We start from the raw sequence: 24,951 nt of genomic DNA, 5'->3' as shown, positions 1-24,951 counted from the left end.
CGTAATAAACTCTTGCTGAAAAATGCAGAAAGTGGTGATAGCAGCAATAGCACTATGAAAGCCAGGAGAGACTCCTAAAACTGCATGACTGTTCATAACTACAAACTGACAAAAGTGAAGGTCAGAAATGCTGTGTTTATTTCACCTCTGGTACCACCACAAAAACCCAAGCTGATGATAAATCACCAAGTTAATGCAACAGTGACAGTACTAAACCAATCGATCTGATAATAAAAAGGTATTAGTTACCATCTGGTTTATGTGCAATTACTTAAGAAAAGCAAAACATCACAATGTATTTATGCTGAACAGAGGCAGCCACTGAGGTCCAGGCATACCCTATTGTTCCCCTCGCTGCCACAGTTATTGAACACAACAAAGCAAGACTGAACTTTTGTCTTACATACACTAGACAACCAAGAGATAAGATTTTCTTTCTTCCTCGGGTGTTTTCTTTGTTTTGTGCCTTTTTTTTAATGTAGAGCAAATTTTCTTCAACATAAAGGTGACCTGTTATTACTTTTAGATCAACCGAAATTGAACCAACACTTGAGCATGTAAATACGGGAACCTACCACCAAACTTACTATTTCCAAAACAAGCACCCTTTTAAAAAAGGGTTGCTTTTAGCATATCATCTAGCAAGTAAAACCACTGCAGTTAATTGTTTCGTAGTCCAATTTATTCTTACCAGAGTGACTCATAAGTTAGTTATGAAGGTCATTCACTCACGTGTACAAATGATCCATATTATATTACTCCCACTGTTAAGCTTTCTATTTATAGTCCAATTTTCTTGTTACCTGGAGTTCGAATAAAAACAAAACAACCTACCATGTAAGCTTTTGAGGTTTTTAATCCCCCACAGTGTATCAATCAGCCTATTCCACAAGTGAATCTCTCCTCCTCAGCACAATAGCAGAAACGCAAAGGTTTTTAAGAAATGATCACACAATCTCCCAGACACCCCTGCTACCAACTCCACTTCTAAAAGGATTATTGCCTACTAGCCACACAAAAACTTAATGGAGACTTGGACATGCCCTATTAGCCTTTAGCAACCCTACACATCAAAGAGTTAAGCACTCTGTATAAGCAAATGTTCTAGCCTTCGGTGATTTCTATTAGCAGCCCTGCTAGTAATTCTCCAGTGCTCTTCCAGTAACTCTCTCCAGTAAGCAAGATACTTGGACCACTCTTCTGCAGCGAGCAGAATGCTCAGCAAAATGGGATTATGTAGGACAGGAAAACGGGTAGGACTTTCCTGAGTTTTTCTTACTATCCTGAGAGCCATCCAGGTGCAGCATGCAGTAAAGAAAAAAAAAAGAAGCCAAAAACATTGAGAAGGCAGAGTGAGGCTTCTGCATTGTCATTTATTGTATCCACCACCAAATGCCCCTCACACCCTGCTTATGCTTTTTATCCCTAAATCAGCATGATTAGTAGTACCACTCAGGAAAACAGTAACATTTCAGCCTGGTAGGTCTATTTTTGTGATTTAGCAGAACCTTTCCAAGTATTATAACCTTTTCACATAGATGGCGTTTTCCAAACAGTTCAAATACAATTAATATCACAACACCAGGTTACTGGGGTTTTTTAATTAATCTTATGATGGTCATTTTGGTGCTTACAACCCACATCATTTTCTTCCTGAACATTAGAAATCTAACAAATCAATAAACTTATGCAGTAAAAAAAACAAAACAAAACCACAAGGTCTTTCTAAAAACGGAAAATATTATATATACACACTAAATAACAGTTTCAGAAAACAGAAATGCTGGACTACTGTCACCTGAGAGTATTACTAAATACTGTTTGGAGATAAATTCGGTTTATTCTAATCTGGGTACTACCAGAAGCTTATGGGAGGACAGAGTATCAGTTTCAACAAAAATGTTGGAGTACACTTCTGACACAGGATTTTTGGTCTTGGCTGCTTTTACAGCACTGTGAAAGAGCAAAAGGTGAGAAATTTCAAGGAAGCCAGTGAGACTTCTATTAACAACAGCAGACAACATGAAGAACTGATAGCAGCCTGATACCAAAAAAAGAGACAAAATGTTGGGACTTCAAGGCTTACCATTACTGGGTAGGAAGACTGCAGTTACAGAATGCAAAAAGTTAATACAAAGGTTGGAACATAAAAGCCCCAGCAACACAAAAGACTATAGACTAACAAACTCTAGTGAAAAATAATTACATCAGAGATAACGTTTCCAAAAGAATTTACTTTATTTAGAAAAACCTTTACTAATTCAGATGCAGTAACAGTCTTGTTGCCCTGGGTAAACATTAAACCTGATCACTGCAAACCACAGAATCCTACCTTGTTTTTCTGTAATCACAGGAAAAGAATTTAACCTCTAAAGAAGTCAAATAACAACTATAATAAGCATCATGCAGCAGCTCAAAATAAGGTAGGTCATGATCTTCTCCCCCACCCTCCAGAGTCCTCAGCTGCAACACAGAAACAGATTTCCTCCCTTTCAGCAGTGTAAGCCAATAGCAGAACACTACTTAAAAGATGTGATTACTCTCCTTTCCTGCCTTGTGATCCTGAAACCAAATGACAAGTTGCATTAATTCAGTGATCCAAAAGAAAACACTAAGCGTTTGTATTGTTAGCTTTCTGTTGCATTCACGAGCTTATTCAGTATTGGCAAGATTGGTGTATATGGAAGAAAACAGGCAGGAAAGCACCACACAATCGGGGAAGGGAGGAAAGGAGAAAAAAAACAGAGTATCTACATTTGAGGCAGTCCACAATTCCGTTAAACTTAATGAAATTCATTAACTCAATCTAAGCCACTAGCTGAAATCACAATACATTAAGAACTAGAAGTGCCACATTTCCTATGGCAGTCACTTCTGCCTTGACACTTATACCCTGGCAGGCACCTGGGGAACCAGACCAGGTAATGATTAGCTGAAAAGAGCATCTCCAGATGAAAGAAGTTCAGTCACACCAGTTCTCTGCTAAAGTTCAGTGTGACTGTAAAAACAACTGTGCTGATTACAAGGAAGACAGTAGGAAGAAGCGTCCATGGCTCATAAACAGTGCAGGAATGTGCATTCAACCATGGAACAAGGAATTGTTGATGCGTTGAGCGTTGATGAAAGCGTTGAGCACATTCCACTGCAATGCCATCATTCACCTCCAGAAAATCAAGTGCTGTGCACTATCAGCAAACCTTCTCGCATCCATGCACAGCTGGAGATGCTGATAATCCTACAGGGACAGTATGCGACAGAACATTACCCTGTAAAAACAGGATCCCTGCTGAGTCACCACTCGCGGGACTACTTCCCCAACTAGTGAACTTTCTTTCCCTTATTCTTTTAAATGTGGGCCATGCTATTGCCTCTGTCAAAACACAACACCAAGGAAAACCTGAAAAACAGCTATATTGCAGGTGCTCAAGGATGACACAGCTGCAGCACACTGGAGACAATAATGTTGCAAGGCTGCTCAGCCCCTGTGAGAGGAGGCAGCCAGACTCAACAGCACTGGGGATCAGTCTGCATTGTTTCCGTAAGCAAAGGCAGCACAGGCTGCCTGCCCTTTCTTTATATCAGAAGCACACTTTACAGATCATGCCAGAAAAGAGTCTGAAATGCAGGTCTGAATAATGTGTCTACCCAAAGAGCTATAAATATGATACATCCAATAAAAAGAGAATTCTTGGAGTGGGTGTTTCTATCTTGTCTTCTATCAGAAAAAAGTTTAAAGATGCAGATTTGCAGTAAATACACACAGAACCTCAGGCTAAACCTCTGGAGTGCACCCAGGCACAAAAGCCCCATACCATCAGAAGTGGACATACCACAGAAACCTGTAAGCACTTTTGCAGAGGAATATTTTCTTCCTTAACAACAAAGTAAGCATACTGCTGATGCCACTTACTTAGAAGAGACATTAAGATGCTGCTGCAAGTACTACTGATTCACCTGCCTTGAGAGGTTCAGCATGTCTTTTTATAATTGCTCACTTCCATAAATTGGATGTCAAAAAGATGCTTGCCTCACTTACCTAACAAAGTTTCCCAGCAGAAGCATTTGAAAGTCTTTCTAATGATATATAGCAGAGATTCTGGGATTAGTAATTTTCTAGAAAAAGGAGACTTAAAACATTACCTTTGAATGCCATCTACACCATAATCACAAAGACCCTAGAGTCCAGTTACTCCAACTATAATCACCATTTCATATTTATCAAACTAATGCCCAAATGTTCAGGCATACCTTAAAAATGGAGGAATCCTCCCCTACCACTGTATGACATGCTCTCCTTGTGCTATGTTCAGCATTTGTACTCTGACCCATTTAATCAGCTAGCCATCCAAGAAAACAAAACAGGAAAAACTATTTTCTTAAGGACTAACAACCTGAACTGACATGGGATGCCCGGACAAACTTCCTCTTTGGCCAGCGTGCTACCAAACAGCTTCTCAATGTATCTAATGGGACATTAGACAGACGTGAGAATTTGGAGCAAAGCCCTCTCTCCCTTCCAGCAGCAAAAGCTATACATTAGTTTAGCTACCCATGGAGCTACAGCATTACCTGTTCCTGGTTGATAATGCTGTCTGATTAGACAATTCCTGCGTTCCAAAAACCTTCTTCAAACCCATAAAGTTATTTCTGAAAAATTCATAGCAGTGAGATTTGGACCATTCAGTGGATAATTAAGATCTAAGACTGGTGCTTACGAAATACAACTGGCATATGCATACCAAAGCACTGAATGCACATGCAAATCTCTGAGTACTTACAGCACACTAAAAGCTGCAACAAAATGATTAACTACAAAGAAGACCATGTTGTGCAAGATGACTTTTTGAAAGCCACCTCTGTTTCCGTATTAAGAACCCACCTGACTAACAAATACATTTTGCATTGGAACACCTAAACATCGTTAATTATCCGAACTGGCATTACATGTGGATTAAAACCTCGATCTGACTCTTAATGCAAACCTTTGTCCCAGCAAGATACTTTTCTATCCTTGAGACAAAAAGGTTGATGAAAGTATCCCATTCCTTAACAACATCCTAAAACACCAAACATGTAAAACAGATTTTGTAAATTATTATCAGGTGAAGACCCTTTAGCCTGGATGCTTAAAGTAACTTAAACTTTTCCAGAATGCTCATACTTCATTTTATGCAATTGATAGTAGTCAATCCGTAGTAATTCTGTTGTTTGATGGAACCAAACCATATACCACATAACTAGCTAGCTAACATTCTCCATGACAAATATTCATAGGTAGCTAGCCATATAAAGATGTTAAGTTTAATTTTACCTTTTGTTTCCAGGAGTACAGATTCTTAAATACCCCTTAAACCAGGTAACCAGAATTCCCAAGGGAAACTCTCAGAAGGTATATGGGTTTTTACACATCATCTGGTATTGAATTCTACTTTGCAAACTAAGAGGAACATTTAAGACATTTATTAAGTACCATCTCAAAACGTACATTGAGAATACTAAAGTATTTAGGAACTACAGCAAAACTGTCAATATTATAATCTATGTGTAAATAGACTTTACAAACAGACTCCTCTTGAACATCAAGGTCTAGAGAGGACATCTACCTGGAGCAACTTACCACGTCCTTATTAGCACACTCTGCTACAGAGAAAAGCATGGTTCCCTATGGGATTCATTTAAGTAGACATAGAAGCATCCAAAACTGTCTGAAATGCCCTGAAACATCCTGTGAAGCTTCCTCTGCTTCTGGAGGATACTGGTCTGATGTAGGTCATGAGTTGCATTTTCTAGCCCATACAGGAATTACTCAGGCATCTCAGAGCCTCTAAACCATCACAAATGTCTCCAGATGTGTATGTGAAGCTCAATGTACATACAAGAAGACTTAACTACTAAAAGAGATGTTTGAACTTCTAAATTACTTTTGGGTAATGTTACGCTCCTGTGATACCCACTCTACCTTTCAACACAGTTCCTCACTGATAATCCCTTCCCACACACAACCCATTCCTGAAGTGAGAATATGAAAAGCGTCTAGACCACAACCAAGTCAATTCTTTAACAGCCCAGAATCAGTCAAGCATTTTTACCTACACCAAAACACACCAGTTTTTGTCCCTCACAATGCTTGAAGCAGCTTGTCTTCAAAATAATGAATGCACTTCCATTGCCAGTGGTAACACTGAGACTTTCCCTATCAGCTGTTAAAATACAGAAGAGTGTCCTTTAAAAGTTCACACGTAAAACACGAACAAAACAAAACACAAACTGCATAGAACACAAAAAGCCAAAAACAAGGCAACTGCCATATCTAAATTGAGTAGGGTATTTTAAGTAGAACAAACTTACTGAAATGATAAATTAATCCCTATATTTAGAGTAAATAGTTGTAATGTCAAAGGACATTGAAAGAATAGAAGTACATGGTACAGAGTGCTGAATGCCAGTTATCCAGATCTTGACATTCCAAGGCAGTATTTGCAATATAAAGCTTAGCACTGCACAGCAAGCATCACCTTTTTGTTTCTTCCTGTTATCAGGATTACCAACCTGCTATGTATGTCAAAGAGAAAGAAAACTATCACTGGAAGAGCTCACCAGGAAAAAGGAGATTCTGCTGTAACCAGCCACATTCTGTAACAGAATGCATGCCCATGTCTCAAAAGCTAGGAGTTAATTGTCTATCATATTATCTGATAAAGGTTTTAAAAGTACTATGTTTCATACATCCTTATTTTTACAAAGAACGTGCCTGAAAACCAGACTCTAAAACTCTGGCTGAGTTGAGTCCAGTGCAACACACAGCACACAACATTAACCTTGCTCCATTTGGAAGCATTGAGAGTTGTCTGCAGCAGAATTCTAAAATTTAATTTGAAAAGTCTGAAGGGACTTATTAGTTAAAAATCACCAGAGAAGTATTATTTTCCTCTTTTCTAGAGACTAATCTAGAGATTTTCCTCTTTTCTAGATTAATAAAGATGCCTCTGTTTATAAAGAACATTTTCTGCAACTGTAACAGTGCAACATACCTCAGGGAAATTTAACAGACTCAATTCACAGCACAATTGTAGAAATTCTTCACATCCGTACATTTATAGGAATTATGCATCTGAATGCTAGTCTTTACATATTCATTGGCAATCAGGATATAGAGTCCCACCTGCATCCTGTGGGCTTCACAATATGCCACTTCAAACTGTGTAAAAGGTGCAAACATTTCAAAGTATTTATTCCATTTCATCCTTGATTCCATCAATGTACATTTTTAGAAAGCATTAACTCAGTCCTTATTCAGTTGCTTATAAAACCAATTATAACCTGAGCAGCTCTTTAAGTCACTAGTTCCACAGAAAATTAATCAACAAGTTGAAAACTACTCATTAGAACATAAATTTCCTTATTCTTCCGGACAGAACTGTCCCACCAGTGTTTCAACACAGCACAAGGTACAAGGGCTCCAGTTCACCAATAGAAATAGTAATGCTGTACACACAATTCTACTCCTTGCTTTTGGCATTATTAAATGCACGATATTCAGCCGAAAGCATCTGTATTTTCATGTTGTACTACCTTAAATATCATATAAATACAGAGATTGCTGCAAACAATAGTTATCAGAAAGCTGTGGAAAACCTGCTTTTGAGTTACATTTTCCCATATTGGAGAGTATCTTATGAATCTTGGAAGCCAAAAAATTTTCAAAAAAATAAAGAGGTGCTCATCACTTTGAAGCCTTTTGACAAGAAAAATTACAAGAGCTTTTACTCAGAATCCAAAGGTCATTACAGGCTTTAGGATTCTGATCACTGACACTGCAACTATCCACTTAAAGTGGAGGCATCTTTGAAACAATTGGCTTTCATCAACTGGAGTATCCATAATGCTGCTGACAGTGCCAGAACCTTACTCTGCAAGAAGTGAAGCCTGTGCCCCATTACTCATATCTTAAATTGACAATTACAGTGATCAATACATGAAGTAGATAACCAGCTTTTGAATAAGTAAGTTTGGGTGTTAAGCAGGGGAAAAACATTTTTTGAAGTATGCCCTGATGTCACCAGAACAGAGGTATGTTGTTAGGCCCACTGTTCCCACAGCACAAAATCTATCACTATTTCATTACAGGAGAGGCAAAAAGCAGTTGCAATATCCCAGGGAAACTTCGGCAGTAAGCTAGATAGTTCTGTACAGTCTTCCTTCTATGGAATCCAAAAGGTAAGTCCTCAGCTTCTTTTTAAGCACATGACTACTTAACACACAAAACACAACCTCACAGCTTTAACCTGACATTTTGAGATACAGCAAGTTAAATCTTTTGCTAACACTGGTGAAGTAAATATAATACAAGTAAAACAGAGCCTATGCCAGTCTCCTGGGAGCTAGAAGACACCTCACCTATACAATTTACTATACAGATATTTGATTGAGAACCAACTATTTTATTTAAAGTATCCTTGATTTAAAAACTAAAGTAAGAGCTAAACACTCTCCTCCCAACATCTAGCTCAGATTTCTCTGGGTTTTCTACCACTCAGTCACAAAATGGTTGAAGTTGGCAGGGACCTTTGGAGGTCTTCTAGTCCAATCCTCTGCTCAAGCAGGGCCACCTAAAATGGATTGCCCAGGACCATGTCCAGATGGCTTCTGAGTGTCTCCAAACAAAGATTCCACAATGTCTCCAGGCAACTGCTCCAAAGCTCAGTCACCCTCACAGCAGTAAAGTATTCCCTTAAGTTCAGGCAGAACCTCCTGTGCTTCCCACTGGATCTAATTGCTCAAGTTCTGCTGCTTATTTACTACCAGATTCTTCCTCTAGCTGCTAAACTAATTCATGAACTAACGTTCAACTGAATTCAACCTCTAGCCCTTCAACCTCTTTTCTAATCCATCAATAGGATGTCATTCAACAACTGATGATCCCTGAATAGCAAACCAAAGAAAAATTAAAATCTGAGCTGAATTAGCCCCTTAATGCTGCCAGCAAAGATTAAAAATTACCTCTAAAAGTATTAATCTATATTAAGGCACTGAATAGGAAGAGACCCTTGATTTTCACATGCACTTCTTTGAATTTTCAATACAGCACTTTTTACTTTCTCTAAGTAAATACTGAACTTAGGATCAGTTCTGCCTTATAGGTCAGTATTTCATGCAGTAGAACACTCACAGAGAGACTGAGTAAGAACTCCAGCACCTCTGAAAAGGCCTTAATGACACTTGAGCAAGGAACATCACTAGCCAAAAGATCATCAGCACTACAGTAAAAAGATTACTTTGGCAACTTTATCACATATTGCTTCCTTTAACTAAATGAAGCAACCAGGTCTCAAGAACTACTTCAGTTATCATAGAATGGTTTGAGTTCAAAAGGACCTTAAAGATCACGTAGTTCAAACCCCCCTGCATGGGGCAAGGAAACCTCCCACTAGGTCAGGTTGCTCAGAGACCCATCCAACCCAGCCTTAGTCTGAGCCCTCAGGGGCTCCATCCCCCCAAGCAAACATGAATTTGGGTGAGTGTCTAGACTGGGAATATAGCTGTTCTTATTTTGATACAAGAAAATTATTTCTGCTATGATAGAAATTCACACTGAGAGCTATGTTGTAACAGTTACAGTTAACCTGTCCAGTTCAGAAGCTCTCAAAGCTACATTAAATATTTACAGATCAAAAGAGATCAAATTCAACCAACTAAGTTTGCCCAGTAAAATTCCTGAGAGGGAATTCCAGTGTGTACTTTTTCTGTTGAATGTTAGTTCCTTCTGACCTACAGAGTCATAGCATCTATGACTTTGAGTTTTTAAACCAGGCATTTCAACAAAACATCAATTGGCAGGCATATCTGTTCTGTATTATCAAATGAACCAAGAAGAAACAGGTAGGAAACAAACATTTTAAATATAATACAAAATACCAATGTTTACCTCTAGTTTTAAGAGGTATTTCTAATAAAGCTGCATTAGAGATGTCTGTTTTGCAAGAGTAAATTTTTAGATACAAGTAACTAAAACCAGTGGATTACTTACCAAAGAAGTCAAATGAAAACGGGTCCCTTCCACCAAAAAACTCCCTAAATACATCTTCTGGGTTCCGGAATGTAAATCCAAATTCAAATGGATTATCATGATGATTTCCACCTGCAAAAAGAAGTTAAATTATTCAAAAACTGTATAAACCTGAACTTTTCTATCAGTAAGAACATGTGACAGTGATTGAAATTTAAGAATATAAACACATTTGTAAAACTTCTCTTTCCCTTACAGGTACCACTCAAGCTAAGTACACACAATACTTTTTATAATTAATCCTCTCTTCTCTGTTTCCAGACACCAGTAATACCTTCTACAACAACTAGAAAAATTGTAAAAATAATTTTCATTTCTGTTTTCAGAAGATTACATTTTAGGCCTTATTATAGGCATTTCCAGGTTTCCATCTTACAAAGAAATCTGCAGAAAGTCTCCCCAATAGCACAAAAAAAGTAAAGAACTGCTAGTTGTCAACATACCTCCGCCTCCATTTATTAAGCCTTCTTTTCCATATCTGTCATAGATGTCCCGTTTTCTAGCTACAAGAAGTTGTACATCATGTCAGTAAGTAGGCACGTTGAATTTGGAAAAAACAAAAACACGTAACTGGTATTCTCCACTAAACGTCTTGTCAAGAAAGCAATTCTTAAAGATCAACCCACCCACCATGACCAAAGCAGTCAGGTAAACAAGCTGTCAGTTATCAGGAAAGAGGAAGACCTGGGGGTTGACAACACCCACAAGTCCACCTTGAAAAACATTGTGTTCTTGAAACCACAAGGGAAGTGTGCTCTAAGATCACCCAATTTCAATAGACCTTGCTTATGTAACCCCTCACAAAACTATTCTTCTCACAAAATCTGTCTTCATTCAAGCCTGAAATGGTGTCAGAAAATGTCATTTAAGCCTACAGGACAGCTAAACAACTCTCACTGATGGGGCTCAGGATTCAGATACCTCTACTGTATAAATTATTGTTAAGACACCAGCAACTTAGGATTTGGTCTAGATCCAAAAACATGCAGCATTTTTAGAAGATGTTCTAAAATTCTAGCAGCGTACTGTTTCTGAAGAACTTAATGATCTGTCTTAACAACTAGACCAGTATCCTATCTTTATCTTGCTCCTCCAATATGTGCTTGTGAAGGTTAAATTACTCTAGCAAACAAGTATACAATGAACTGCCCATACATTAAGTTCTGCTTCTCTCAAGTCATCAATTAAGTACCAAAACCAAAGAAAAAGGGTGTTACAAGATTGCAGCTTGATAAACCAGGCCAAATTCTGAAAGGTAATCTAGATGCTGCTAGTGCTTTAAATATAGCTTTCCCATGCTCACTGGTCTCAGGTGAAATCAAGGACACTTCAGAAATAGCATATAGACAGCTGCAGTCAATTACAGGGGAAAATAATCAAATCACTTTATGATTCAGACAGCTTTTGCCAGAACACTAACTAAAGTTAATGATACTTCTCATACAAAAAGAAACAGGTGACCTGCAAGCTGAATTCCTGCACCACATGGGTCAGGCTAGGGAACCATTTTGAAACAGTTCAAAATGAACACTCTCCTCAGTATCACAGTTGACTGAATGTACAGAATTCACCCAAATGCAATCCCAATTTTCAGGAAGGCTTGGGCTTTGTCAAGACTAGTTTCCTATTACAAGAACTAGAAGCAGAAGGCACAGTAGTACACACTTGAGAGTTTATCTAGCCTGATTTTTATTGGATAAGCACAGTAATTCCCCTATACTGATGGGGACATGGGCTTTACCTCACAAGATAAAACGAATATTAGTATTTACAGATATTTCTTCCTAGACTTCTAGAAAGGGCCTGGCAAACATAAGATACCAATTTCTAGAAGGAAACGGGTTTGGTTACTCATCTAGAGAGAAGCTGATTTTTTTTTTTTTTTCCAAAATTCCTGCATATTCTGTCTTATCTGCAATCTTCTTTTTCTCTCCTTTCTTTTGAAAAGGAAGTAGTTGAGTTGGATGATAAACCCAAATTACAATATCCGTTTAAAGCATCACACATCAGCATTTGCGGTCTGACACTCCAACTAGAGACCTGAAGTTCAAGAGCCCTTTTAAAACACCTACCATCTGACAAAACTTCGTAGGCCTCAGCTACTTGTTTAAATTGTCTTTCTGCCTCCTCTTTGTTGTCTGGATTTTTATCAGGGTGCCATTTTAATGCCAGTTTGCGGTACCTAAATGGAAGGAAAACAAAGGATATTTTACTCTGAAGTGGAGGAATATACTATACAGATAAGCATGTTTCAAACAAGTAGTCAGAGATTAAAGTATTTAAAAATTCGCCAGCACTTTGTATCTTGCATCTAAACCAGAACCAAGAGATTCTGCAGGTACACAAAGAACCATCTAATCCGACCTGCTTTAAAACAAAGAGTCTGGGTTCTTTAGTTATTTTGAGATTATTCCTGTGTTTCTGATTATGAACATCTGTCAGACTAAACAACACATTCCATAACATTTCTGTTACGGCTTCTCCTTAGAGCTCCATCATTATTCAATACAACAAACCCTGGGAAGCATCAAGAGTACTCTGCTGATACAGACAAAGATGACAGAGCTCCAAGACCACTTTGATACCAAATTGTGGCAGCATCCTAACATCTGTGGCTTCTTTGACTGCTACACCTGCACACAATTCCTGTTGCCAAATGAAACACTTTAGGCAAAGTGTTCAAAACTACTGAGAGGGGAAAGCAAAGCTTGCACTCACGTTGATTTAGTGTGTTTTACACAGAGCGATACAAGATCACAGTTCAAACATCTGAGCTGACAAAGCAGTATGTACACAAATTTGCAAAAGAACAAGGGAGAAAAAAACATAAACGTCTGTGCACTAGTGCAATTTGATTAATTAAGTTCAGGAGCCTAGGAGAAGGCAAGGGAGAAACATACTATTTCCAGATCACTTGAAACTGCAATTTATTGACAGTTTTGGCATAACAGAAAGGTATACTACAGAAACGTTTCCTCCCAATTGTTTGTTGAAAAGTAAATGGTATATCTTGGAAATGTTACACACACACGCTGTACAACAGTACTTAAGAGTAAATCTAAACAAAGAACTATAGTTAATTCCTTTGAAAGCTTCTAATTTAAACTATGGGGTATTTTTTTAATAGTGACAGATGTTCAGTCCATCAAAACCTAAGCCCAGAAACCAGACCACATGTTAAGGAAGAGCTAGTATCCAACAAAGCAGCATGTCAACTAATAACTCTGAAAAAGCACCTCTGCAAATGGAGGCAGTTACTGCAAATCAGTGACAGAGCAAGGAGCTGTCACTGCCTGTACCATATCAAGTTCGGAGGCACACTTGTACAGAAATGTGTTTAACAGTGATCAAAAACCAGTGACTGACAGCATTTTCCCTCCACCGGTACTCAGGATTCTTTTCTCAGCTGAATAAAAATGAGTAAATGCTTTTTCTTCAGAGCACTGAATACTCCTGTTAGTGAAGGTATTACCTCAGTTGACTTCTACTCATCCTAGTATTGACAACAAAATGAAAAACCCAGAATATGTGATTATATCTGTTCCTTAAAACACATAATATATATATCCACCAGTGATACATACGCTTTTTTAATATCTTCTGCTGAGGCATGCTTTTGCACTCCCAGAACTTCATAGTAATCCACCATGTTTCAGTACTTGTCTTGTTCACAACAGCCGAGTCTTGTGGGTCCTGAAACAACAAGAACTTGTAAGTTAAGCTTGTCCAGTAAATGCTACTTCATGGCAGCCAGGCAGGACCCTAATATCTTCCAGTACCAAACCCAATCTGAGAGCACTGCTTGTTTTTAAAAATTTGAATGTTCTGCACACCAAAAACCAAAAGCACCTACTTTTAGGTCAATAGATGAAATTATTTTAATTCTGATTTATGCTTGTTTTTTAATCCCACTGAAACACAGTGCAGACACAGGTATACAGCAAGTTCCTGAAACAAATTAGACTGAAAAGCCAGCTTTAATCAGTATATTAAGAAGAGTATGTAAAGCATGTCACCATTTTCATATATATACATTAATAACACTGAATGCAAAAGAAACCACCTATCATGTTCACTTTGTCACCTCTGACACCTATGTGATGTCTTAAGCACATATAAGCATAAACTAAGAGCCAAATCTTCCACATCTACTGTTCAGAACATTACTTCCACTGAGATGCTCCCTTCAATAAAGCAATGTATGGGCAGGTCTTAGAAATCTCTAATTCCACCTATAGTTGCCAATAAGCCTTTCTTGTACTCAGAAGTTGCCATAAGACTCACATACTGCCAAAGCTACTGAATTCCATTTACTTATCTTGTGTTTTTCAACATAAAGTACATAGCCAGGCAAGATGGCTCAAACTGCAAGGTTAACTAACCAACTCAAGGACAGAGGCAACTTGTGTTTCTTAGTATAAGAGAATAAAGTTTCCACCAGAGTCTTAAGAAACCTACAAGTTAAAAAACCAAACCAAAACAAAAATCATTTGCCCTACTCAATTTAAATACTGACAGTTTCTTGTTGATATTGCAGAAGAGTTACAAGGAACAGAGTTATACTAGTATTTCAACTAAATGACCACGTCTTCATGTAAAGGCTGCTTCTCCCCACCTCTGTATAAGCCTCCATTCTGGCAAAACTTCCAACCACCTTTTCAACCAACCACTGCTGCTGGTTCTTTCAAGTTTTATTAACAAGGCAACACTGACCTTTTTAATGAGTTATCAACTCCTTACAGGCAAAGTCACTCAAATATACTTAGAATGTAACAATACAGCAATATATCAGCTACACTGCCTTACCTCACATATCAAGAACAAAAAATTCATTGAAATCACTCCCCCCTCCCCAGGTCATTCCACATTTTTCATTTCAGCTCATGCCAAGTCTCATATTCATGTTCTTTCACAGAAATGCTGAAAGAATCAAGCATGATATAGTCCAGTGAAATATACCAAAATTTATTGTACTAGTATTACACGTGTCTTTCAACAAGATCTTTTTGGGATACAAATATTTGAGACTTCCTTTGAAAATAAACTGGTACATCTTCAAAATAGGTTGCTGTTGTAGGTTAAAGCTGAATTAATTTTAATTAGGGGTGTGGTTACACATTTCCTCAAATGGCAAAACCAGTTTAAGGGACACCCTGCCACAACACCTGCCCCCTACATACTACTTACAGAGAAAAATGTACTGGAGGAGCTCTGTGTTTTTAAAACTTGGCTGGTTTTAGCAATCTAGTTAACCAGACAGTTCCACAAACACTTCCAAAATTATAGGGTAGCAGTTAAACAGACCTCTAATTGACTTTGTCCTTTGAAGAAACCTCAACACTGAAAAAAATAGTAATGGTATAGTTAATATTGTGACCAATACCAAGGGAAGTTCACAGACTCGTATTAAAGTTAACATTAAGAATGCCAATACTAATATAGTAATGCCAGGGTTCAATATATAAGCATATATATTACCAAAAATATCCCAGAATACTTTTAATCAACTAGCCTCACTGGTTTTGCCATTTCCCAAACAATTATTAGGAGGATAACTCTGAATACACAGATGAGAAGCACGGTTAGCATGTGTTAAGTATGTTCTCAAACGCTGTAGGCAATCCTAATTAGTAATACCATATACAGAACATACAGTTTACAGAAAGAAATCGGGTGGGGAAAGAAAAAAAATCTAGTAGGAGTCAAGCTTAAGGCTAGAGGTCAGAGCCACTCCTAACAAGAAACACTGGCCCAAAACAACACTTTTTACAATCTCCTTTCTCCTTAAACACAAGGCTTGCATTAGCACTCCTCTCAATTTAGGTAGATAACTTAAAGTGAAAATTCAAAACTCAAGCTTCTACCTGGAATAAGCAGGTAAGAAAAGCAACTTGTTTAAAAACAGTGCTGCTGTGTTTCAAGTTCAGATTCAACACACATTATCAATATAACCTAAACATCAGAAGCCTGAAGTTGGGACCAAAACCAAGTGCTGAGGCAACATGACTACCACTTAGTAGATTACTCTGACCCTAAAAAGCAATTCCTCCAAGAACAGAGGAATTATTTGTTTCAACAGACTGACTGCAGCTTGTATATTCTATCTTTTGCAAGTGTGTTCTTCTGCAGTTTTTCCTTGCCACTAACATGAAGTCTGGAATTAAAATAAGCCAGAAGCTCTCTTAAAAAAAAAAAAAAAGGGGGGGGGGGGGGAAGTAGAGCAAAACCCAAAAAACCTCTTACAAACTAGAAAATACTTTTGTATCCAATCTTTTCAGGACAAAAATAAATAAATAAATATTCACACACAAAAAACACCACCATCAACTTACAACAGAATGGAAAACAGATGATGAAACTACAATTTTATTAAAGGGTAGTAGGAATCTGCATGGGGAAAATGCCTAGATGTTTCAAAGGAGTAAACCATATACCTTCTTGCAAAACAAAATGCAAAAACACTCAAGTTTCCTAACCAAAATGGCAAGAATCTTCTTCCAAAACCAAATCTGTCAAACAATTTGTCTCCAAATACACAAGCAAGTCTCATTAACTAGGCACTCAAGAGGCCAGACCACGTTAGCTAATTTCTCACCAACCACAGAAAATCTTTAAAGTCTCAGAAGAAAAAAACAAGAAAAAAAACTCTAGATCAAAGAACTTTTTTCACGGCCTTCATGTTTGCTTTCAAAAAATCTACAGTTACTCATGTTCATAACTGCTCTATGTTTATAGGACACTATGAGCTACTCTAAATCCTCCTTTGGAGCATGAAAACATCAAACATCCAAATGTTCAGGTGGATTAAAAGTTTCCATAGCTTCTAGATTTCTCAGTCATCTCAGGGTAGTCAGCTTTGTTCTGGCTTATGAAGCATAAGCCCAGAATGCTGGTATTGATAGGAATACATGAGCAGCCTTGGGACCTCCCTTTTACAGCACAGCCCAAAGCAAGAACAGTTTAAGTTATCCTGAAACCCAGCTCGTAAACCCTGTTTAGAGCAAAGTCCTCAGCTACATAAAAGGCATGAGAAGAATTACAAAAGATAGCTAAGTAGAGAGTTATAAACTTTTATAAGATCAGATGACAAAAAAAGTAATCAGATGCACAACCTGCACGGATGACAAAGCAGCATCCCTAACTAAACACAGAAGGGAGGAAGATACCCAAACAAGAAATTCTTAAATCAGTCAGGAGGGAATTCTGACATCAACTTTTGCCATCAGCCCAGTCAGAAAAAGTTATCTATTTCTGGCCATGAAGCAAAAGGGCAGCACAGAAAGTCCTGAAAGATGCCAGAATAGCTCAAGCTCAGTGACTCAGTCACCTGGTAGAGGGAGATGGAGTTTCAAATTCCTGATTCATGCAATTCACAGAAGCAGCCAGTCATCAACATCCTGCGCAAGCTGTACAGCCACCCAATTCCTAGTACTTGCCTGCTTTCAATGAACAGATCTAAAGCATTGCGTCCTCCTGGTAACACAGGAAGAATTCCCTGTTCTGAATCTCAGTTCAGCCCCAGCTTGTGTCTGACCTACTCAACAGCAACTTAGCAACTTGGAGATGTCTCTGGTATGCTAAGAGATGACGTGCACACTCAAGGTTCTTTGGGAATTGCAACCTATGATTAAAAAAAAATACTATTTTGCACATTCCAAGAGTTTTTTTAGAAAGCAGTATGTCCGGGATTTCAAACGCAATCCATGAATTATAATTACTTGCCTGGATCTCTCCAAGTGACCTGTCTTACAGAAGGGTAAATAAAGCACTATTTGCCATTTGTACCAGTGGTTCTAGGAGTCCTTACTGGCTTACAGTTCACTTTTACACAAATACTGGTCACAGAAACTGCCTTCTGGTGTCACCCTACACCCTAACAACAAAAAAACAAAAGGCCAATCTCACACCACTACTCTTCAGAGCAGGAAACCACTCCAGCAACAATCAAACGCATTTTACCTCGTACAACTCAGCAACAGAGGAAGCCACACGAGTCCCAAAACCTTGGCCAAATCCCAAATAAAATGTAGAGATCTTAAGTTAGTTCTAGCAACAACACCTGTGATGTGGCATATGTATCTGAGCTGGGACCATGAGCAGTCTCCTGGCTGTACCAAAGGTCTGAGCACTGTTAAAGTGCTAACATACAAACACCCACACTGCATACTAGAAAACCTTCATGAGAGGAAGCTAAGAATGCTGAGGATCTCAAAGACAGTCACTTTACTTGGTAAGAGCAATAATACAGGGAAAGAAAACCTTTATAAAGTTTGTGATTAGTCAATCTGACAAATACATTTAAACCAACACCGAATTTTTCTTGCCAATGATATATGCCCAGAGTGGTACAGACCACTGAGGTATACTGAAACCTCAGTACTTCCAACTTCTACTTATCTCAGCTGTCACATTTAAAGAAAAGATACAGTTAAGAAAAGCTGTCACAGTTTAATTTCAAAGCTTCTAAAATTGTTGTTTTGTGGAAAAACTTAAATTTACTATATAATAAAGTTAATAAAATGGCCTTGAATAGCAATGTTTATACTCATTGCAGCATTACTACCACAGCATCCCCATGAGATGAATCTAATAAAATGAACATTCCAAAAAGCTTAGTTTAATCTCATGTTAACCAAACATCCTGTTTCAGTTAGAAAACAGAGTGGATTTGAACAGTAATTACTATATGAGAGGATGCAGATCACACTGCAGGGAAAAGGTAGCTAGGCTGACTACTTTACCTTGCAGTTCAAATTCTATTAAACAAAAATCAATCCTCAAAACCAAAAATAAACAAGCCAAGTGTACAGGGGTCACTCAGTTCCCAAAGGCAAGAAGTTACAAAGAACCCTGTCCATTCCTCTCCTCCCTGAGAAGAGCAAGAAACAACTACAGCAAAAACTACAGGACTCTCTTGTCCATGTTACTGTCTGGCACACAGAAAGCCTGCAGAGGGCAACGAGAAACCCTTAAAAAACAATGAATCTACCAAAAATGGAAATAGAAGAAATTGAAAATCTTCATCTGTGAAAGAAACGCAACCTAGTTAACAAAAACTGGAAATGGTAGTATCTCAGTGAACAGGTACCCTACCCTCACACTGTTGGCTGATACTCTGCTGCTTATCTATCTGATCTATGAGCAGCCCTCAAACCAAGGAGCAGTTATCCATGATCTCTCCTTAAAGCAAAGGGGCATTTTTCCAAAACACAACACAAAGGTGTCCAAATTTGGAATTGGTTCATACAAATATCTGGCACCCTCTTAAAACTAACCATAAAAAGGTATTTTATACAAAGTAAAAATATCCCTAACTCAATTTAAAAAATGTATGATCTGTGTTTGATTAAGTGATTAAATAACAGTGAAAGCCTCAGCTGGTAAAGATTCGGTTCCAAAAGTTTCAGCCAAATAATCACATGCAAACAGATGATCCCTCAAGGAAAACAAAGTAGTTTAAAGTTTCTCAACACTTCCCCTGAAGTAGTTTTTGCAGTCAAAATAATTTTCAGAACAATGACAAACTGTTACAGGTTCAGACTACATCTAAGACAGAAAATAAATTGTTGTAATCAAATTAATTAGCAAAGTACCTATAAATGGCTTCAGACTTAGTAGATGAGCTGTAAGATCCTTGTTAAGTGCTGGGTCCCCTCTAATATCAGTGGGATTTCAGTACTTACTCAGAACAAAGAGAAAACAAGTGAAACCTATAACTAGGAACAGTAGGAGTGAAATTCATATGCATGAATTATTTATTGCCTAGCAGTTAAGTAAACAGAAGCAGAATTATGTTTTCATTAAATCTAAACTGAAGAAAAATCTAATATCCACTGAAATGCAGTATTTCTATCAAAAGCAAAAAAAAACAACAGTAATTTAAACCTACTAATATAATGGAACTACAGTTTTAATTTAAACCTATCTTGGAATAAATAATCGTCATATATAAGACCCAACAAGTTTTGACAAAGCTAAGTCATTTCTCACTAATCCTTCCACTCCTTAACTAAACCAAGACAAAGGAAAAGCTGTTGACAGAAAATGTTTTCAGGACAGAACTGCGGAGTTTTTTTACAAATGCTATTAGAAAAATGGAGCACTTCCTAGTTGAGGATCAAAACACTAGAATATTAAACCTCACACAATTAAACTGAAAATTAAGACAATACATTCCCTTCAAAACTTGTCTTTTTGCAGGGTAAGAAACTAATGGTCCACTCAAGTCTGGAAGTCCAGTGCATTGACCTGCTGCAGATGAACTATCCCCTGTAGCCAGCACCACAAGAGCAGAATGTAACAATATGGGTGGCTGCACCCACTCTCTCCAACCTGGTGTGACATTTCAGTCAATCCCAGGCTAGAACTTCGATGCCTCTGCACTCACGGGAAAACCGTCATCATCCTGCACCAGCTCACCTCTAAGATCTAACTGTGCCAATGCATTAAGCAGAAAAGTACAGGTGCAGGAGTCCCAGAAGTTGTACAGTTCAAAACCAAAAAAGCAAAACACAGGTTTTTCTTTCCTCAGTACAGTCCAAATACTATTAGGATCTCATATACCCTTGTTACTGAGATGATGATTTAACCTAAGTTTTGCCTCCCTCCACGTACTTTCCAAAACTTCTAGTGAATGAAAGAAAAAAATAGGTAAAAAAAATCTATGCCTCTACTAAAAAAATAAATAGCAGAACACTTCATTCCTCCAATTAAGAATTGTGTTACACAAAGGTGAAGCCCTGCATGTTTTCTCCTAAAGTCCAGCCAAGATAAATTAGCAAACTGCAACAATCTAGGAAAGACAGAAAATACCAGAGAGAAAAGCTGTTTTGGTAAGAATGTGCTACAGTCAGAAAGCACAACTTCTAAAATGACAAATCTGATGTAGTATGAGGGGAACTTTGCAGTTTACAGATAGAGGTGTTATTATTATCACTGCAGTTTAAATCATTAAAACCAGTAAAAGCAGCCATTTCAATTTCTCCCCCAATGTCCGAGATTATAGAAGAAAACTTAATCCCAAATTAATTTATGTTTCCAACAGTCTTCTGTTATCCACTGAAAAGACAGCATGAGCAAAGAGGAGGAAACAAAGTTAGACCGGTACTGTGCACTAGTTAGCATTTTGGTGAAGATTAAATTAAAGAAAAAAACAAACAACACACGCAAAAAAAAGTAATCACAGAGGCAAGATCTGTAACTACATTTACGCACTGGTCCAAACAAATCTTCTTTGACAACATAATCCAGCAAACTAAGTGGTACTTTAACCACCAGGCTCTTGATCATCAGCTGAACAGAAAATCTCTCCTCACTAGAGTACAAGGATCTCCACAGAGTAAACAAAAATTAAGGTCAACAGGCAGTAGTAACCAGCCCCAGAGGACGAGAGGTAGAGCCCAGATCCATTCCGGCTGTTCCCTGTGTGTCAACACCTTGTTCTTATCACTTTTTGACACTTTGTATCCTGAAAACTCGGCGCTTGATCACTGACCGACTATGCAACGTCACAAGCTCGAGCATTTGCACATTAGCTTTGTTATAAATTTAGCTTCTATGATGTTACTGTCTCCAAATGAGAACGAAACAAGCAATTTATTATTACCAGAATTCAAAACAAATTGGCTCAGTATTTATAATCACCTTTTCTAACGCCTTCATTAGAACGGCTCAAGCCTGAATTCCAGCAGCCAACAAGACCTCCGAAAGCCAAACTGTCACAAAGCATAAAAAGCCCGGCTACAAACAGGAACTCTGGTAACAAATAATCTCACTTTCCAACTTGTCACCCTTCTCAGAAGTCCAGCAATTATGAGAACAAACTACGTTCGTTACCTGCCAGTAACTTGGAACGAGCAAGCTCCTAACACCTGACCACTACTACCTTCACCGCCAACAAACCATACTGCTTGCCCTACTCTGAATTAACTAGCACAGAGCAGAATTGAACTAAAACTCTTCTACCGGGGAAGGGGGAGAAAAAAAAAGAAAAAAAAAAAAAAAAAAGGCACGTTTAGTTTATAAGCATGCCCAAAAAAGCAGGCTGCGCAGGAAAGGGCTACAAGCGGGAGGTGACTACAAGCAAGAGGTCCGCAAACACATTTAAGAGCAAAAGGCGAACTGAGACTCTCCCTCACCTTTTTGTCACTGAAACCGCTGCAAGGGCGCGTGGAAACGCGGATCGTTTTCCCTAGGCCTTCCCTGTTTGCGGCGCGCAGGGAACAAGACCGCCCGGGGACCGCACGGCCCAGGGAAAGCAAACTGTGCCGCCTCCTCCGCTCCGAGCCGGGCGATACACCCGAGGCAGCCTCCGCGCCCGGGGGCGGCTTTCCTCACCGCCGTCCCGGGGACGCCGCCCCGCACCTCCCGGGGGCTGGGACGGAGCCTGCGAGGACGGCAGCACCCCCTCCCCCCCCCCCCCCCCCAGCTCCCCACGGGGGCAGCTCCCCCGCCGCTCCCCGGCCTGGCGGCGCCGGGCCCAGGCCCCGCCACCAGCAACGCAGCCGCCCAGCCCCGCGGCCTGGCCCACAGGCCCGCGCCCCCTCCCCTCGCACGGCGGAAAGCGGCCAGACCCGTCCCAGGGCAGCCCCTTTCCCACCCCCAGCACTCACCCTCCCCGGTGCCGCCGCCGCCACCCTCCGCCGGGACAACGGCGCAGGCTGCAGCTGCCCTCGCCGCCAGCAGGAAGCTCCGTCACGCCGAACGCCACTTCCGCCAGGGCCGCTTCCGGAAGTTTCTGGAAGGGCGGGTTGCTCCCCCCCCGTTCCCGTCCCTCCCCGCCCTGCCCGCGCACGGGCGGAGGCCGCCCCCTGCCGGCGGCCGGCGGGAGCGCGGCGGGGATGCCCGGCGGGCGGGAGGTTCCCCGCGCTGGGAAAGCCGGCCCTGCGGCTGTGAGGCGGGGCGGAGGGGTGACATCCCGCTGCCCGGCTGTGCTCGCGGAGGGAGAGGGAGGAGGAGAGTAAGGGTAGGTTTTGAAAACAGGCGCTCGTGGAGTGGGTGAGTGAAACACGAGTCGGGAGCTTCCAAAGCCCCTCGCTTCCCAAAGCCCCTCGCTTCCCAAGGCCCCTCGCCCAAGCGGGAGGCCGCCAGGGACGTTGTGGCGCCCAGGGACAGGCCCAAGCGGATCGACCCTCCAGCCAAGCGCGGTTTATTGGCGCTCGCAGGCACGGGCGGCCTGGACAAGCAGGCGCACCCACAGCCAGGTGGGTAGGGGGTTGTGTTCCCTGTTCCCAACGCCAAGTTCCCTCCCCCGTTTCCCCACTGGGTACTCCCGGGTTTACAGCCTCTCCGACGCTTCTGAGGATCCTATCAGTTTCCCGCCCCTGTTTACACATCTCTTGCAGTTTCCTTTTTACCTTTTAAGGTGTAATTTTTACCTTTCTTGCCCCCTTGGCTGTCTTCCCAATCACCAAAATGGTCTATACCTACTGGTCTCATCCTGCCCCGAGGAGCAAGACAGACGTGGCTTTGTTCAGTCTTACCTTGGCCATAAATCCTGCTCCATGTTCGGATCCCCCAGATGGAGCCCAGTTCACTCCCTCAGTTTCTTGGACTGTAAACCGCTCCAGGTGTCATTGGAATGTGCAGATACTTCTCTTCAACAAACTATTATATTCCTAACACTAGGGTATATATATAAAAAAAAACCCAACAATGTGCTTCTAACACTAGGATGTGAAAACAACACTAAACCCAAGGCTATGCTTCTAACTCTAGGATGCAAAAACAACACTACACTTCATTTCTAACAGGCTGGTGTGGCTGGGTGAGGATTCCGAGATCAAGACCCAATAACAACAAACAAGCTGTTACTGAGCAGGCATGCATATTCAGTTCCATGTCAACGAGTTCCCAGAATTCTTTTACATAGTCATTTTATTTCCTGGAATTGGCTGTCTTTGTAATTATGCACGCTCGAGGGTCTCCTGTGGGGGTCTTTGTTGATTCTAGTCCTTTGTCCTGTCTCCTCCTGGTCCTGTCTCCAGTTTCCCTCTGGTAGATTTCCCAGGTGGGTCAGAATCCACATGAATGTTGTCTGTAGTCGCCACAGGTTCTTAGAAGACTCGATGTTATGACAACCTGCAGGATGCTTGGCATCACTGACTGACAGTTTCACAAAGCACATCGTTTTAAAAGTAACCCTTAGTATAGCAAATTCATTATTTTAGTACATTTTTATTAGGCTATATTTCTATTGGATTTACTAATGAATATCCTATGACTACCATGAGATTGGCAGCTAGAAGTGAGAGGACAAAAAAAATTTACCCCCATCTGTGTACATCTTTAGGTTAGGCTCAAAAACTGAAACCCTCACACGTAATTCTTTTCAGGCCAGATTCATTGTTTCCCAGCTGGCACATGGGCTGTTTGAATATTTTTTTTAAGTATCATCTGGGTTATATTTGAGTATGTGGTTTTCCGAGTGTCATAGCTGAGAGCAAAGCATAAGCAGCCAAGTTTTTACTCTATTTTTAAAAACTGGACTTGATCCATTCTTTAAATTGCTGTAAAATTATATTTCTTGTCCTTTATTTAAGAAGTTGGAGGAGGCATTTATTTATAGATCAACAAGGTGAAATTAGAGAGCTTCCACACCTAAAATGTGTGCTTCCTAAATAAAGTAAATTAAGAGGCTAGTCGTTATTTCAAAGGTGTTTATGTTGGAGTAGGATCAGTTCAAAAAGAGAGGGAAAATAAATAAATAAATAAATAGATAGATAGATAGATAGATAAATGTGGAATAAGAGAGAGGAAAACCTACTGTAATTAGCAAGACAAGTAGTAGGACAAACTTATGAAAGGTTGGGCTTGGTGCTTTGGGGGAAATACAAGCTTCAAAAGAAATATTGTTCCATAATGTTTGATGCTAATCGTGGTCATGG

The 24,951-nt window shown here is 39.8% G+C and overlaps 1 protein-coding gene across 2 annotated transcripts in view; it reads right to left on the bottom strand.

Annotated features, from left to right (window-relative positions):
• Positions 1–22,771, bottom strand: part of DNAJB6 (DnaJ heat shock protein family (Hsp40) member B6) — a 60,327-nt gene extending 37,556 nt beyond the window's left edge. For both annotated transcript variants that reach the window (XM_051612934.1, XM_051612933.1), the window contains exons 1-5: positions 22,678–22,771; positions 13,651–13,759; positions 12,139–12,248; positions 10,510–10,569; positions 10,028–10,138 (exon numbers count right to left, since the gene is read on the bottom strand). In XM_051612934.1, coding sequence (XP_051468894.1) covers positions 10,028–10,138; positions 10,510–10,569; positions 12,139–12,248; positions 13,651–13,715 — 346 coding nt within the window. In that variant the 5' untranslated portion in view covers positions 13,716–13,759; positions 22,678–22,771. The remainder of the gene's footprint in view (positions 1–10,027; positions 10,139–10,509; positions 10,570–12,138; positions 12,249–13,650; positions 13,760–22,677) is intronic.
• Positions 22,772–24,951: the final 2,180 nt, after the last annotated feature.

This window comes from Apus apus, chromosome 2 (assembly GCF_020740795.1).
Source record: "Apus apus isolate bApuApu2 chromosome 2, bApuApu2.pri.cur, whole genome shotgun sequence".
In the NCBI taxonomy this organism is placed as follows: domain Eukaryota; kingdom Metazoa; phylum Chordata; class Aves; order Apodiformes; family Apodidae; genus Apus; species Apus apus.
This window is presented reverse-complemented; position numbering and strand designations above follow the sequence as displayed.